This window comes from Schistocerca serialis, chromosome 3 (assembly GCF_023864345.2).
Source record: "Schistocerca serialis cubense isolate TAMUIC-IGC-003099 chromosome 3, iqSchSeri2.2, whole genome shotgun sequence".
Lineage (NCBI taxonomy): Eukaryota > Metazoa > Arthropoda > Insecta > Orthoptera > Acrididae > Schistocerca > Schistocerca serialis.
Window position 1 is genome coordinate 46764102 of NC_064640.1, and position 17623 is coordinate 46781724.

General features: G+C 36.4%; 1 protein-coding gene across 1 annotated transcript in view; it reads left to right on the forward strand.

Annotated features, from left to right (window-relative positions):
- LOC126469698 (uncharacterized) overlaps positions 1-17623 on the forward strand; it is an 894140-nt gene that overhangs the window by 378495 nt on the left and 498022 nt on the right. Inside the window, exon 14 of the mRNA XM_050096872.1 lies at positions 7442-7519. Coding sequence (XP_049952829.1) covers positions 7442-7519 — 78 coding nt within the window. The remainder of the gene's footprint in view (positions 1-7441; positions 7520-17623) is intronic.

A 17623-nucleotide genomic window follows, 5' to 3' on the forward strand; every position in this document is an offset into this window, starting at 1 on the left:
CCTGATTCTGAGTTTACAAAGAAGACAAATAATATTTTCTAGCAAAAGTGTAAGAAAACAATCAACTTGACCATACTTTGTCCACCATTTCTTCACCTAAGTATGCATCTGTCACTTCTTGTGACATAGAAACATCATTTTCTGTCACATATTGTAATTCTTTATCTGCCTTATTATGCGTATTTAATGATATGACATTGCATGAATGTATGCATGTTTTACTATTTGACAGTGCATGAAAATCTGGGCTCTAGTAAGAACATTATGAGTAATTTAATAAGTAAAGATATTAGCTCAACAAATAATTTAGTTGTTGAGTCACCGATAGACACATAAAGAAGACAAGAGATGCCTGCTAGCTTTCAGATGAAGTCTGCCACATTTTTTAATCAGCTAGGAAGTTTCAGTACTACACACATTCCCATGCAGTGTGAAAAATACGGTATTTACTCGTGTATAAGACAACCCTGAATATAAGATGACCCCCCCCCCCCCCCCTCTTTATGAATGGTTTCGTGGGAAAAATTTGTTTTTTAACACACTCTGACTAATCAAATTTACAAACTCTTATTCATGATAGGAATATGTCAAATAGTTAACATTATGCCTATTCTGTATTTATAACATTTATTTATTGTTGACATTTTGATACGATATGGGGAAAATAATAAGCAAAAGGAAATTTTTGTAATTATACTCTGCATTCTCTTGCTGGTGTATCTGTAATCCAATACTTTGTATTTTCTTGCCTGTCCACATATGTTCCATCAAATGTCTGTTTTTCACCTGTGCTCTGCAGATATGTACATGGGCAGGAGGAGGGGAAAAGATTGTTACATATGGCTTACAACGACAACATACAGCAGGTCATTTGGTCAGGGCTTGTAAGTGGAAATCTGTTGCTGCCGTTAAATAACACAACAGGAAATTAGGTAAAATAAAGAGGATTTATTCAAATTTAGAGTATACAAGGGGCACGCCTAGGGTTGGAAGTTACTAGGTGTAGGCCAGGTCAGGAGATTGAACTTCTAATTGAAATGGGCAGCATAAGGGGAGGTGGTTCATGTTAACTTATGTTGATGGCCAATCATGACATGTAGAACTGGAGGCTTTGCCTGCTATTAAAGATGTCAGTTCTGTTTGAGGTCTGGATCACAAGAGAGTGAGGCAACTGTGTTCTGCACTGCAGAATGCTCCAGCATTCACACATGTGACCTTTATTCCACCAGCGCGCGAAATATGTCAGCTCTGTTTGAAGTCTGGATCACAAGAGAGTGAGGCAACTGTGTTCTGCACTGCAGAATGCTCCAGGATCCTCACATATTACCTGTATCCCACCTACGTTGTTTGCCAAAATCAATGGTGTGAATTCACGAGCAGTTTCAGCAGAGAGCTGAGGGCATCTCTTGTCAGCAGTGTGAACTGGATGGAACTACGTTGGTTCTGAAAGGCTGGCAATTTTTGTCATGTATGCACTACGGAAGATGCTATGGGAGCAAACTTGTAAAGATTTGGCTGGGGTCTTCTAAATAAAATTTATTAACCAGTTGCTTAAAATATTCCTTGACTTGCTGCCATCCTGTACATTGCATACCCCTTCAAGAGGAGTGGTGACTCACACTGTTTACAAAAGGATGTCAGTCACTACTGGAAAGACGGTTTGCCCTAGTGGGAGTCTTAATGCTGTGGGGGGGTCCTGTTACAATTCTTTTCATTTAGTGTAAGTGGCAGGGGACTTAGATGTAGTCACGTTTATCATATTTCATGAGTTCAGAAAACAGTAAAATATTAACTGTTCAGATTTTGAGCCGCAATGTACAGCTCCTGTATGGTTTCTGTTAGGTAGAGGAGAAAGAAATCTATTATTAATTTACTGTTTCAGTAGTAAACTCATTGTCATAGAAAGCAGATGCTGCCCAAACTGGATAAGCACTGATCTTTAAATGGTTTACAGCCCCCCCCCCCCCCCCCTAAAATGTGTAGTTGTATGTATTTTCTGGAAAATATTAATCCAGTTTGTACATAGCTGAACTAATATCAAAATATTAAATGCAACAACAACATGACAGAATACTTCATCCTGTAGTAATCAAAGTATTTGTGTAAAAGACATAATAAATCAGCTTACTGCAGAACATCAACACATGGTGTGGGTTAGAACTGGACCAAGTGCATTTGAAAAAGGGTAACAACCTAAGTAAAAACTTCTTATGTCGTCTGACTATTTTTGCAGCTAGTAGTTGCACAAAGTTGCTCAGGCTACAAAACATTAACACATTTCAGTAAATGGAGGTGTCACTTACTAAGTCGTAGAGATACTGTACCATAAAACATGTATAACCCAAACTTTATCTATATTAACTCGTGTTAAAATAGAGAAGTACAAAGCCTTTTTTTATACTGACAAAATCCTGAAGTAATGGATGAAGCTAGGGAATAGCAAAGGCTGCGCATCAAAACCAATAAATTTCTAATTTTAACATTCTACCTACTCAATTTACATTACGTTACATCACTGCATAGAGTAACAGTCCCTCAAAACATTTTGCACCATGGCATACTTAGGCATACAGAGAGAGAGAGAGAGAGAGAGAGAGAGAGAGAGAGAGAGAGACAAGTATTACACCCAGGTTAGAATTCCACAGTAGTTTCGACTGGAAAAAAATTGTAGCATAAACTAGCCAAACCATCTAATGAGTTATCACTGCCTTAACTTGGATACATCATTGGAAATGGCCAATGCAGCTGCATCACAGTGAAAAATCTCAGAAAAGCAAAAGGAAATATATACCTATTCATTTAAAAACCATTTTACATTAGCTTATGGGATACTAATGTGTATGTATATCACTTAGTTTTACACGTGAATTAATTAGTTAAAACTGAGACAAATGATAATTAACAAGGTAGAAATATGACCAAGTAGTGGTCTGAAGGGTGGCTTGAGTGACTAATAATATAGGTCTCAAAATGGTTAGCTATAATTAATATTTCTCATAAGTTAGTGCTCAACATAGAACACAATATCGTCCAGCTGCCAAATGAGGATCTGGTATGATCTTAAATATTTGTGTGGTGTGTGCACTTTGTGTAAGGTTTTCGTAGTCATAACACAGTTTTGACTTACACTCATTAATTGTTTGACTTACACTCATTAATTGTAGAAACCTCATAGTGCTTTAAATGCTTATCTAATTACCAGAAGCACAAAACAAAATCATCAATGTGTGTCAAATCATTACATCACATTTATAAAAAGAACATAAGGCAAAAGTACTTGAGGGACCAGATCTGTCATAAATCGTTAATATCCATTAGAAGTATGTAAAAATACTGCTCATTAACTCATCAAAACCATGGTATGACCCTAAATCCCTTTAGCAGAGGAACACAGGAAAAGTTATTAATTGACATTAATTTAAGGAGAAAAATATGAAAATACACCAAGAAAGTACAAAATATAATGCTCAGAGTAGCACATAGATTTAACATTTTTCCCAGTGGCATCACTCAACTGCAGTGTTTTACAAACAACAATTATCAACAAACTGTTCTCCATAATTAAAATTACAACCTGAAAAATGAAGGAAAAGACCAGAACAGCACTTGGTTGACTGTCAATTGAAAATGAGGATTGGTTACAACCATATTTTTTCCTCTAAAATGACAAAGATGTGGAAATACTAACTGCCTTGTTCACTGATCTTAGAGTTTTCTGTTTTCAGATTATCATGGGACTGTCACATGGCATAAAATAAGCTTGTAGAACAACGTTGTAGTCATGGAGAAACACGAGGCAAACTCTCAAAAAATAATTCCCAATTCTCATCCATCCATAACATTTCACATGAGGAAGGGAAAGACTGCAGTGAGTTTATAATCAGTTAGTAAAATATCAAAAGGTTCAAAGCTAAAATGTGGTTCTGTGTGACAGAATCACACGCATTTTTCCTAACAAACGTCCGACTGCTAGGAGAGGAATGTGTGGGTTATCCAGCAGGGGAGAGCTATGTGTGTGTGGCTTTGACAAAATTTAATGGCACTTCTCTCTGTTAGGGTGGGGTATTATCTGCTGTGTAGTGCATGTCTTGTGGGAGGGGAAACAGCAGAGAGGTAGGCGCAAAGGAGGAGGAGGAGGAGTGAGAAGGATGTGGGGGAGGTGGCGATCTAGAAGCAAACATTCTTTGAAGCACAGCTGGTGGTGTGTACCAGTGGTATAACACTGAGTATGCATAAAAATAGAGAAAGACAATGCTGGCTAACAGACAATCAAACTCCAGTAATAATCCACACACAACGAGACCAGATTTGTACTGAAAAGATTTTAATTTTTGTATGATGATAAATATAGCAGGTTAATTCAGATATTAGTACAGTACTAGCTGTAAATTTAAAATGGAAACATGGGGACACAGTGAATCTCTGTATTGAATTTGAGTGAATGCAAAATTCAGAAAATACAGGACAGTTGTTTTAGGAATTAGTTGTCAGCATAAAATGTGCAACAGAGTCAACTCAAGCTAACAGAAATTTTGACACGTAATTGTTGGAGCATGTGATAGAGTACTGCAGGACTTTATATGCTGGATATAACACATAGGTAAGGAAAAAGTTAATGTAGATTTGTGTGGACACAGGACAGGAAAGTTTTGTAAAGAGAGACTGGAGGAAAACAGTCAACTCAATGGATATAAGAATTAAAAAGTGCAATTATTTTCAATTCTTAGTGACACCTTGAAAGAAAACAGGGAAAAAAATGCTTTGAAACCGACAGTGGACTTAGCTCATCTGCAGAGCAATGGAATATCAATTACACTAATCAGATGAAGATTTGAAGTATAATTGTCCTTTGAACAATAAAAAATAAGTATAAGAGACACCGCAAAGTGGGGTCCACATTCTAGATTTGACAACAAAAGGAAACATTCAATGAAGCAGACTTGTAATAAGTAGCATTTTAGAAAAACTTTACTAAGGTAAACTTGACACATTCATTTGAAAGAAAAAATAAAAATCTTGTCAATAAAAGAGATCTACAAGTGAAATATAGTATAACACCAAAATTCTACAAAGAAGCTGAACAACAAAAGGAGTTAAATTCATCACATGACAAAGATCTGTACAGTAGATGATAGAGGTTACCTTTAAACACCTCAAACTCTTCAGAAATACATAAACTTCCTACCTAATACAAATAGGAGTGCACCTGGGCCATCCTCAAAAATTATTAATATTCATTTATTTATTTCCGCTCCCGGGATTGGAATGACTCCTTACCCTCTCCCTTAAAACCCACATCCTTTCTTCTTTCCCTCTCTTTCCATCTTTCCTGATGAAGCAACCATTGGTTGCGAAAGCTAGAATTTTGTGTGTATGTATGTGTTTGTTTGTGTTTCTATCGACCTGCCAGCGCTTTCGTATGGTAAGTCACATCATCTTTCTTTTTTTAAATACATTTATTTATTTATTTACACATCTAGTTCCGTAGGACCAAATTGAGGAGCAAATCTCCAAGGTCATGTAATGTGTCAGTACATTAAATTACAACATAAAAATAATAACAAAGAAAATAAAATGTTTATGAACCCAAAAATTCAAGCCATAAGTTTGAGTAAACGCAGTCAGAAATTAAAAATAGGAATCAGTTTAATTTTTGAAGCAACTTCTTAACAGAGTAGAAGGAGTGACCCATGACAAAACTCATCAGTTTTGATTTGGAAGGGTGTGGATTACTGGTAAGGTTTTTGAATTCTTGTGGTAGCTTATTGAAAATGGATGCAGTAGTATTCTGCACAAAAGTTAAGGAAGTGCAACCCAAATGCAGATTGTATTTCAATCAAAATCAAATTGGATTATTAATTTCTGTGTGTCTGGTACAAAACGTGCTCAAAATGCTGTTCACCGTTTTCTGCAACTAGTTGAAATTGAGAAACAGCATGTTGCATAACTAATGGAAGTATTTCCGTTGTCACGTTCAGGATGTGTTCCACAGTGCGTGCCTTCAATGCAGCAAAGTTGGCAATCGGCACACTGAACACAAAATCTTTCAGATACCCCCAAGGCCAGAAGTCATACAGATTAAAATCAGGTGATCGAGACGGCTACGCTGTAGGGACTTGGTGGCTGATAATTCTAGCATTTCTGTAATAGTGCTTCTGCAGCTGGTTAACTGGATTTGCAATGTGCGGAACTATGCCATCTAGCATAAACATGATCCCTTCCACACATCCACGCTGTTGGAGAGCTGGAATGACATTATTGCACAAAAGACGCTCATAACGCCTACCAGTGATGGTACGGGGAACAGGACCTGAAGCTCCTGTCACTTCGAAAAAATTTGGCGCTATGGTATATGATGCTGCAATCCCTCACCACATTATGACTCCTTCAGGCTGAAGAGGTACTGGTTGATTTGCATGTGGTTTTTCCATTGCCCATATTCTACAATTCTGTGTATTCACATATTTTGTTAAGTGGGCTTCATCTGTCTATAATCTTCCACAGCCAATCATTGTCCACATCCGCGTGAACAAGAAATTCTAAAGCAAAGGTCTCTCTTGCTGGCGGGTCAACTGGAAGCAACTCGTGCACATGCGTTATTTCCAATGGATAGCAAAGAGGGATGTTTCATAAGATTTTATGTACCATGCTCATTTGTATGTCCAGTGTTTGGGCAATTCTCCATGCAGTACACATTTGTACACCACCGATTGTCTCCTCCTGCATTGCTGTGACCACTGCTTCCACGGACATCGAATCAATTCATTTCCACCCTGTACCATGTTGCACACCAAAAGAACCCGTCTTTTTGAATTTCTGAATTATTTTCTCCAGACCCATGACAGTCATCAGACCAATGCCTTTTTTCAAACCCTTCAGGGTCCGGATTGTCTGCAGAGCAATGTGTGCACAGTCATCATTCTTGAAATACAGCTATAGAAGCAGAGCACGATCCTGCATTGAGACAGTCATGGCGAATGTTGCACATGTGAAAGGTGGAAAAACCATGTACCCATCGTGTTTATACCAACTTCAGTGGGCCGTGCACATGACAGGTGTTTTCATTGATGTATTGTGACATACAGCACCATCTGTTGATCAATTTTCACACTATGTTTTTCCATCTGCTATACGTTTTCCTTCTTCTCTGATAATATTCCAGTGCAATTTGATGTCATTCTGACCAGTGGTGTAATTTCCACAGCGTTTTGCAAGCTTAACTCTGACTATAATCACCCTGTAGTAGATGATGATGATGATGATGGTGGGCATGATTTGGTGTTCATAATCCTAATTTATAAAAAATTGCACCAGGTAGTGTTCATTTCTGCCAGTCACATGGCTATGATATTGCATTCTTTTCCTTTCCTTGTTTACAAAAGTTAGAAAATGTTCTTGATAGCTGTTTAGTTACATTGACCAGAGTTGTATTTTCTAACAGGTGAACCATATGCTGAGTCAGCTAGACAGAAAAAATATTTTAAACCCAGCTGGTGGCACAGAGACAACAATGAATCAGGTATATGTTCACTATACCTATGCTGTAGTCATGGTCGCGGTTAGTTTTTCGCTTATGTGATTTCTATAAATATTGACAGGGTAATGCTGTCAACTGTGTTTTGTATAGTGTGAACCTATAATTTGTCTCAGATTCAGTAAAATATTAGTTATACTTCTTAACAAGATTGTTTGATATTTGTCATAATGATTTGTTAGGAAGAAATGCATGTGAAGTTTGGGAGTCAGCATTAATTAATTCTATAACCACAATGCATGTGTTTGAAAGTTCCTGGTTATGAGATGATTTTATTTCAAATTATTATGAGTCTGTGAGAGTTATTCAGTTTCCGAGGCAGGTGTATAATAACTAGAGTCCACATTTCTGTGTAAACACAAGTTGCATGAATTTTTGCAAGTGTGGCCATTTGCTGGGTAAATGTATATTTTGAAGATGGTATGTATTGGGGCACTTGTAATGCATGTTATATCACATTTATGACTTTTTTTTTACAATAACGTTTATGACACCATCTTTTATTGATTTATCTATATGAACATTGCCAAGATGCAGAACATAAGCAATTGTGCGAATTTGTTGTAATTTGTGAACTTCATAGTGAGCTCAGGTGGCGTACTTCAGCTCGGCAGTTGTCGGTAGAAGTCAATATACTTCATGCCAGCAAAATAAAAATAAAAATGGGTATTATTATTATTGTTGTTGTTGCACAATGCTGCTCCATATGTGATGGAGGCTGGGAAAGCTACTACAGTTTTTTTTATCATAACTTGAAGTGTCAAACATTGCTGGCCCGTGCACTACATCGTGTAACTGAAATGGCAGTCTAAAATTTGATTCTGTGAATGCACTGTTACAATGATACAAACAAGGAAAATTGATTCACGAAATCCAAGGTATGAAACTGCTGACAACAATAAGTCAATGCTGCCCTTTTTTTTTTTTTTAAGTTGAAGGTTCTCTTAAAAGAACTTGTTTATGTTGCTGGATTTAGAGAAATTCTTCCAGATTTAGCTGTGCCCACATAACCTTTTTTAACCAGGTAGTGTACCTGGATTAATGCTGCCATTTTTTACTGTGGTAATTCTGATTATGTAGTCAGTAAGAGACATTGAATTCCTACAGATGTATTGAAGTTGACATCTCTCTGCTTCATTCTTCTGAAAAGCCTTAAGGTACTGCTATGTAGGTTTTTTGCTTCATTTTTGGGCTGTAGGTTTTTTAGGTCACTAACACAGTTTGCATTAAAGACATGGTGGTCATATTCAAGGAAACAGATATGAGGCGAGACAACATTCACATCAAATCAAATTTTGTGCATTTTCCTTCAGAAATACCAAAGTTGCGAGCCACAGGCGGAATCCCGGACACTTATTGAAAATGTTAAAAATCTTTGCAATCATCCTGTGGATAAGTGGGTGTTGCTGATTTTAAGATAATAAAGTTATCATATCATATCCTGATTTTGAGTTTTCAAAGAAGACAAAAATATTTTGTGGCAAAATAGTGAAACAACTATCAACTTGACCAGACTTTGTCCAAAATTTCTTCACCTAAATATGCATCTGTCACTTCTTGTGACATAGTAACATCATTTTCTGTCACACATTTTAATTCTTTATCTGCCTTATTATGCGTATTTAATGATATGACATTGCGTGAACGTGTGCACTTTTTACGATTTGATACTGCATGAAAATCTTTCCTCTAGGAGTAACATTGTGAGTAATTTAATACTTAAAGATATTAGCTCAGCAAATAATTTAGGTGATGAGTCACTGATAGAGACATAAAGAAGACAAGATGTGCTTGCTGGCTTTCAGATAAAGTCTGGCATATTGTTTAATCAGCTAGGAAGTTTCAATACTACACACACTCTTATCCAGAGTGAAAAATATGGTATATACTCGAGTATAAGACAATAAGACAACCCTGAATTTAAGATGAGCCCCCCCCCCACCCCGCCCCCCCTTTTATGAGTGGTTTCTTGGGAAAAATGCACTCTGACTAATCAAATTTACAAACTCTTATTCATGAAAGGGATATTTCTAAATATTTAACATTATGCCTATTCTGTATTTATCCAATTTATTTATTGTTGACATTTTGATACGATATGGGGAAATTAAATAAACAAAAGGAAATTTTTGTAATTATACTCTGCATTCTCTTGCTGTTGTATCTGTATTCCTATACTTTGTGTTTTTCAGCAGGTCAGTTGGTCAGGTCTTGTAAGTGGGCATCCATTGCTGCAGTTAAATAACAGAACAGGAAATTAGGTAAAATAAAGAAAATATATTCAAATTTACAGTATACAAGGGGCATACCTAGGGTTGGAATTTATCAGCTTTAGGCCAGTTTAGGAGGTTGAACTGCTAATTGAAATGGGAAGTAGAAGGGGACGTGGTTCATGTGAACTTACTTTACTTTGATGGCCAGTCATGAAACGTAGAACTTCAGGCTTTGCCTGCCATGAAAGACGACAGTTTTGCTTGAGGTCTGGATCACAAGAGAGTGAGGCAACCGTGTTCCGCACTGCACAATGCTCCAGCATACACACATGTGTTCTGTATCCCACGCACGCTGTTTGCCATAACCAATGGTGTGAATTCACTAGCAGTTTCAGCAGAGGGCTGAGAGCATCTCTTGTCAGCAGTGTGAACTGGATGGAACTACATTGGTTCTGAAAGGCTGGCAATTTTTGTCATGTATGCACTACGGAAGTTGCTATGGGAGCAAACTTGTAAAGATTTGGCTAGGGTCTTCTAAATAAAATTTTTTAAACCAGTTGCTTAAAATATTCCTTGACTTGCTGCCATCCTGTACATTACTTACCCCTTCAAGAGGAGTGGTGACTCACATTGTTTACAAAAGGATGTCAGTCACTGCTGGAAAGACGGTTTGCCCCAGTGGGAGCCTTAATGCTGTGGGAGGCTCCTGTTACAATTTTATTCATTTAGTGTAATTGGCAGGGGAGTTAGATGTAGTCAAGTTCATCAAACTTCGTGAGATAAGAAAACACTAAAATATTAACTGTTCAGATTTTGAGTGGTAATGCAATAGCTCCTGTAATAACGAAAATCATCATCGTCCAGATTATCATTTCTTAAAGTATATGAAGTTAAAATCATTCCAGAAAGCTTCATAAAGGAGGAATGAACTATCATAGTTTCTGTTTGGTTGAGGAGAAAAAAAATCTATTATTAATTTACTGTTTCAGTAGTAAACTCACTGTCATAGAAAGCAGATGCTGCCCAAACTGGATCAGCACTGATCTTTTAATGGTTTACAGGCCCCCCCTACAATGTGTAGTTGTTTGTATTGTCTGGAAAATATTAATCTCCTTTCTACATAGTTGATCTAATACCAAAATATTAAATGAAACAACAGCATGACAGAATACTTAATTCTGTAACAATCAAAGTATTTGGGTAAAAAAAAAACATAATAAATCAGCTTACTGTAGAACATTAACATATCATGTGGTTTATAACTGGACTACGTGCATTTGAAAAAGGGTATTAACCTAAGCAAAAACTTGCTATGTCACCTGACTATTTTTGCAGCCAGTAGTTGCACAAAGTTTTTCAGAGTACAAAACATTAACACATTTCAGTAAAATGGAGGTGTCACTTACTAAGTCGTAGAGATGGGGTACCATAAACCTCGTATAACTCAACCTTTATCTATATTAACTCATGTTAAAATAGAGAAGTACAAAGCCTTTTTTTATACCAAAAAAATCCTGGAGTTACGGGTGAAATCAGGGGATAGCAAAGGCTGCACATAAAAACTCATGAATTTCCAATATTATCATTCTACCTACTCAATTTACATTATCTTATATCACATCATAGTGTAACAGTCCTTCAAAACATAGTGCACTATGGCAAATTGTAGCATAAACTAGCCATAGCATCTATTGAGTCACCACTACCTTAACATGGCTACATCATTGGAAATGGCCAATGCAGCTGCATCATAGTGAAAATCTCAGAAAAGCAAAAGGAAATATACACTTATTCATTTAGAAACCATTTTAAATTACCTCATGTGATAGTAGTGTGTACGTATATCACTTAGTTTTACACATGAATTAATTAATTAAAACTGAGACAAATGATAATTAACAAGGTAGAAATGTGACCAAGTAGTGGTCTGAAGGGAGACTTGTTTGTCTGACTAATAATGCAGGTCTCAAAATGGTTAGCTGTAATTAATATTTCTCATAAGTTAGTGCTCAACATAGAACACAATATTGTCCATCTGCCAAATGAGTATCTGGTATGACCTTAAATATTTGTTGGGTGAGTGTACTTTGTGTAGGGGTTTCGTAGTCATAACACAGTTTTGACTTAAACTCATTACTTGTAGAAACCACATAGTGCTTTAAATGCTTATCTAATTACCAGGAGAACAAAATAAAATCATCAATGTGTGTCACATCATTACATCACACTTATAAAAAGAATATAAGGCAAAAGTACTTGAGGGGCCAGATATGTGATAAATCGTTAATATCCATTAGAATTACATAAAAACACTGCTCATTAACTCATCGAAACAATGGTACGACCCTAAATCCCTTTAGCAGAAAAACACAGGAAAAGTTATTAATTGACATTAATTTAAGGAGATAAAATATGAAAATACACCAAGAAAGTACAAGATATAATGCTCAGAGTAAAACATAGATTTAATATTTTTCCCATTAGTGTCACTCAGCTGCAGTGTTTTATAATCAACAATTATCGACAAACTGTTCTCCATAATTAAATTTACAACCCGAAGAAATGAAGGAAAAGACCAGAACAGCTCATGTTTGATTGTCAATCGAAAATGAGGATAGGTTACAACCATTTTTTTTTCCCTCTAAAATGAGAAAGTCCCGGAGAAACTATCTGTCTTGTCCACTGATCTTAGAGTTTACTGTTTTCAGATTACCATGGGACTGTCACATGGCATAAAATAAGCTTGTAAATCAGCATTGTAGGCATGGAGAAACACAAGGCAAACTCTAATAAAAATAATTCCCTATCCTCATACATCTCTAAACTTCACATAAGGAAGGGAAAAACTGCAGTGAGTTTATAATCAGTTAATAAAATATGAAAAGATTCACAGCTAGAATGTGGTTCTGTGCGACAGAAACACATGCATTGTTCGTAAACAAATTTCCGACTGATGGGAGTAGTGCATGTGGGTTATCCGGCAGAGAGAGCTCTGTGTGTGTGGCATTGATAAAATTTAATGGCACTTCTCTCTATTAGGGTGATGGGGTGGGGTATTATCTGCAGGGTAACGCGTGTCTTGCGAGAGGGGAAACAGCAGAGAGGTAGGCGCAAAGGAGGAGGAAGAGTGATAAGGGTGGGGGGGGGAGGTGACGATCTAGAAGCAATCATTTTTTGAAGCACAGCTGGTGGTGTGTACCAGTGGTATAACAGTGAGTATGCATAAAAATAGAGAAAGAAAATGCTGGCTCAATCAAACTCTGGTAATCATCGATACAGAGCGACACAAATTTGTACTGAAGTGATCTTAATTTTTGTATGATAAAAAATGTAATGGGTTAGTTCAGATCATTAGTACAGTACTTGCTGTAAATTTAAAACAGAAATATGGGGACAGAGTGAATCTCTGTGTTGAATTTGAGTGAACACAAAATTCAGAAAATACAGGCCAAGTTGTTTTTGGAATTAGTTGTCAGCATAAAATGTGCAACAGAGTCAACTCAAGCTAACAGAAATTTTGATACATAATTGTTGGAGCATGTGATAGAGTACTGCAGGACTTTATATGCTGGGTAAAACACATAGGTAAGGAAAAAGTAAATGTTGATTTGTGTGGACACAGGACAGGAAAGATTTGTAAAGATAGACTAAAGGAAAACAGTCAATTCAATGGATATAAGAATTAAAAAGTGCAATTATTTTCAATTCTTAGTGACACCTTGAAAGAAAACAGGGAAAAAAATGCTTTTGAACCGACACTGGACTTAGCTCATCTGCAGAGCAATGGAATATCAGTTACAATAATCAGATGAAGATTTGATGTGTAATTGTCCTTTGAACAATAAAAAATAAGTATAGCAGACACTGCAAATAGGGGCTCCACATTCTAGATATGACAACAAAAGGAAACATTCAATGAAGCAGACTTGTAATAAGTAGCATTTTAGGAACACTTTACTAAGGTAAACTTGACACATTCATCTGAAAGGAAAAATAAAAATCTTGTCAATAAAAGAGATCTACAAGTGAAATATAGTATAACACCAAAATTCTATATAGAAGCTGAACAACAAAAGGAGTTAAATTCATCACATGACAAAGATCTATACAGTAGATGATAAAGGGTACCTTTAAACACCTCAAACTCTTCAGAAATACATAAATTTCCTACATAATACAAATAGGAGTGCGCCTGGGCCATCCTCAAAAATTATTAATGGGCACTTATTTATTTATCCGTCTAGTTTTGTAGGACCAAATTGAGGAGCAAATTTCTAAGGTCATGGAATTTGTTAGTACATTAAATTACAATATAAAAGTAATGACAGATAAAATAAAATGTTTATGAACCCAAAAAAGTCAAGTAATAAGTCTGAGTAAATGCAGTCAGAAATTTAAAATAGGAACCAATTTAATTTTTCAAGCAACTTCTGGACAGAATAGGAGTGACCCATGCCAAAACTCACCAGTTTTGATTTGAAAGGGTGTGGATTACTGCTAAGATTTTTGAATTCTTGTGGTAGCTTATTGAAAATGGATGCAGCAGTGTACTGCACACCTTTCTGCACAAAGGTTAAGGAAGTGCAATCAAAATGCAGATTGTATTTCTTCCTAGTATTAACTGAGTGAAAGCTGCTATTTCGTAGGAATAAACTGGCAACAGTAAAGAATATATATACTGAAACCCCAATGTCAGAATTGCCAGACTAGTGAACAGGGGTCAACAAGAGATTCGCTAACTTACACCACTTATTGCCCAAACTATCCATTTCTGAGACAAAAATATCTTTTGAGAATGAGAAGAGTTACCACAAAATATAATATCATATGACATCTGCGAACGAAAATAATCAAAGTAGACTAATTTTCAGGTTGAATGATCCTTATTTCAGATACTGTTTGAAAAGTAAAAATGGCAACATTTAGCCTTCGAACAAGATCATGACCATAGGCTTTCCACGACAGTTCAATATCTATCTGGACACCTAGAGATTTGAACTGTTCAATTTCACTAATCATATGCCCATTATGTGAAATTAAAACTTAAGTTTTTGTTGGACTGTGTGTTAGAAACTGTAAAAACTGAGTCTTACTGTGATTTAGGGTTACTTTATTTTCTACAAGCGATGAACTTATGTCATGAACTGCACCATTTGAAATGAAGCCAGTGTTGCACACAGCATCCTTTACTATGAATGTAGTGTCATGAGCAAACAGAAATATTTTAGAATTCCCTGTAATACTAAAGGGCATATTATTTATATAAATAAGGAACAGAAGTGGCCCCAACACTGATCCCTGAGGCACCCACTGTTTGACCATGCCCCACATCACAGCCATTCTCAACACTGTGAATAAAGGTCTTTTGCTGTCTGTTGCTAAAGCAAGAGGTGAACCAATTGTGAGCTACTCCCTGTATTCCGTAATGGTCCAACTTCTGGAGCAATATTTTGTGATCAACACAATGAAATGCTTTAGTTAAATCAAAAAATATGCCTACCATATTTACTCGAATCTAAGCCGCACTCTTTTTCCTGTTTTTTAATTAAAAAAAAAAAAAAAAAAAAAAAAAAAAAGCCTGCGGCTTAGAATCGAATGCAAAGTAAGCGGAAGTTCTGAAAAATGTTGGTAGGTGCTGCCACAACTAACTTCTGCCTTCGAATATATGTAGCGCTACACAGGCATGTTTTGCAGGCACAATGATAATACTGGTGCTGAAACCTCTGCGTCAGTAAATAAATTAAAAAAAAAAAAAAAAACGTGGAAGACGAGCTTTTTTCTCCGCCCCGAGTTGCGACCACTGCATTCTCATACATTATCCAACGGAGTAAATGCAAATTCCACATTGTTCGTCTTCGACTGTAGCAGCATTTCAATGTACTACAAAAATCCGACGGGCAAGACTGGGTTGTTTGTCAATATGACAAACTCTACGTTCTGAATTTTTTCCTACCTTTGAGAAGAGATCGTTGCTAATAGGAACTTTTTGAATTGTGAATCACATGCAGTATTCTCTTCACCATAAGAATAATATGAATATAAACATTTTGCCATGTATTCTTTCTTGTTTGCTGCCATCCCATTTAATCCTGTCTGCGTAATAAATACGAAACTATAGTGAGACAACAGCAAACGCGGAAGAATATACATTTCGTGTCATGTTTATATCCATATTATTCTTATGCCCAATAGTGATACAGTCAGAAATGAAGCACAGCAATTGACTAGAGTTTTAAATCTAAGATGACTCTAATTTATGTCCAGAATGTAATGTGCTAAAGAGGCGTCCGCAAAGATTTTCAAACGGAGAAAAATTTTCGTGTAACACTCATTCAGAACATCTTCTATCATTTCTATCATACACAGTCTATTATTTAGCTCTTGTTGATCATTATCAAAGAAAGCATCAGTGTATGTAACAACAAATAGCAGTCTCTTGCCATTGTTTCGCTAATGAGACGATTTCTCTCTCTCTCTCTTTTTTAAAAAGCGGCAGTAGCGCGCACAAAAGCAAGCCATGCCGCCATCGGCGACAGGCGGTAAACACTCATTATCAGAATGTGACAAACAATGCATGACACAGTACAGTAATGCATTTTCAGCTTAGTAAACACCTATAACAAAAAGAACAGCACTTATCAGATCAAGAAAGAAAAAGCTATCAATTCAAACCAGACGAAGCTTGTGAAAAAGGAAGGGTACCCGTATAAATACGGACACAGATCCTGACGCATAGCACTGGCTACCTGGTAAAGCTTAACTGCTAAGCTTATGACTCAAACCAAACTACTGTAGCTGTATCGTCATTCATTCGACCTAAATTGTGTCTCATATTACAACGGACCAACTTTGTTTCGATTTGGAGGTACGGCCTAAAACATTTCTCTCCCCTTGAATTTCGAGTCTCAAATTTCAGGTGCGGCTTGGATTCGGAAAATTTTTTCCCCTTGATTTCCAGTCTCATTTTTCATGTGTGGCTTAGATTCGAGTGCGGCTTAGATTCGAGTAAATATGGTAGCTTTTGAAACCTTTCGTTTAATCTATCCAGTACCTCACAGCGTAAAGGGAATATAGCATTTTCAATCGTGAATCGGTTATAAAGCCAAACTGTACATTTAAGAGCAAATTAGGTGTTAAAAAATGATAAATTATCCTTACATACACAACCTTTTCAATAACCTAAGCAAACACTGATGGCATGGAAATAGGTCTAAAATTGTTTACATTATCCCTTTCTCCCTTTTTATGCTGTGGCTTTACTACTGAGAACTGCAGTCATTCAGGAAACTGACCATTCTTAAAGGAAAAATTACAAATCTGTCTAAGTATAGGGCTAACATGTGCAGCTCAGTACTTTAATATTCTGCTAGGCATTCCATCATATCCATGAAAGTCCTTAGCCTTTGGAGATTTAATTATTGACCTAATCTACTCCTTGTCAGTATTACAGGACAGTATTTCAGACATTAGTCGCAGAAAGGCATTTTCCAAGAGAGTAATATGATTCCCTGTAGATGCTATGTTTTTATTTAATTCACCAGCAGTGGTCAGAAAATGATTGTTAAACACTGTACATATATCTCACTTACCAGTTACAGAAATATGTTTACTAAAAACTGAGTTTATACTGTCAACCTTGTGCTGCTGACCAGACACTTCCTTCACAACTGACCATATGGTTTTAATTTTATCCTGTGAATTAGCTATGCTATTTGCATACCACATAGTCTTTGCCTTCCTAATAACATTTTAAGCACCTTACAATACTGTTTGTAATCAGCTACTGTTGCTTGATTGTGACTACTTCTAACATTTTAATATAATTCCCACTTTGTTCTACATGATATCCTTATCCCGCTAGTCAGCTATCCAGGCT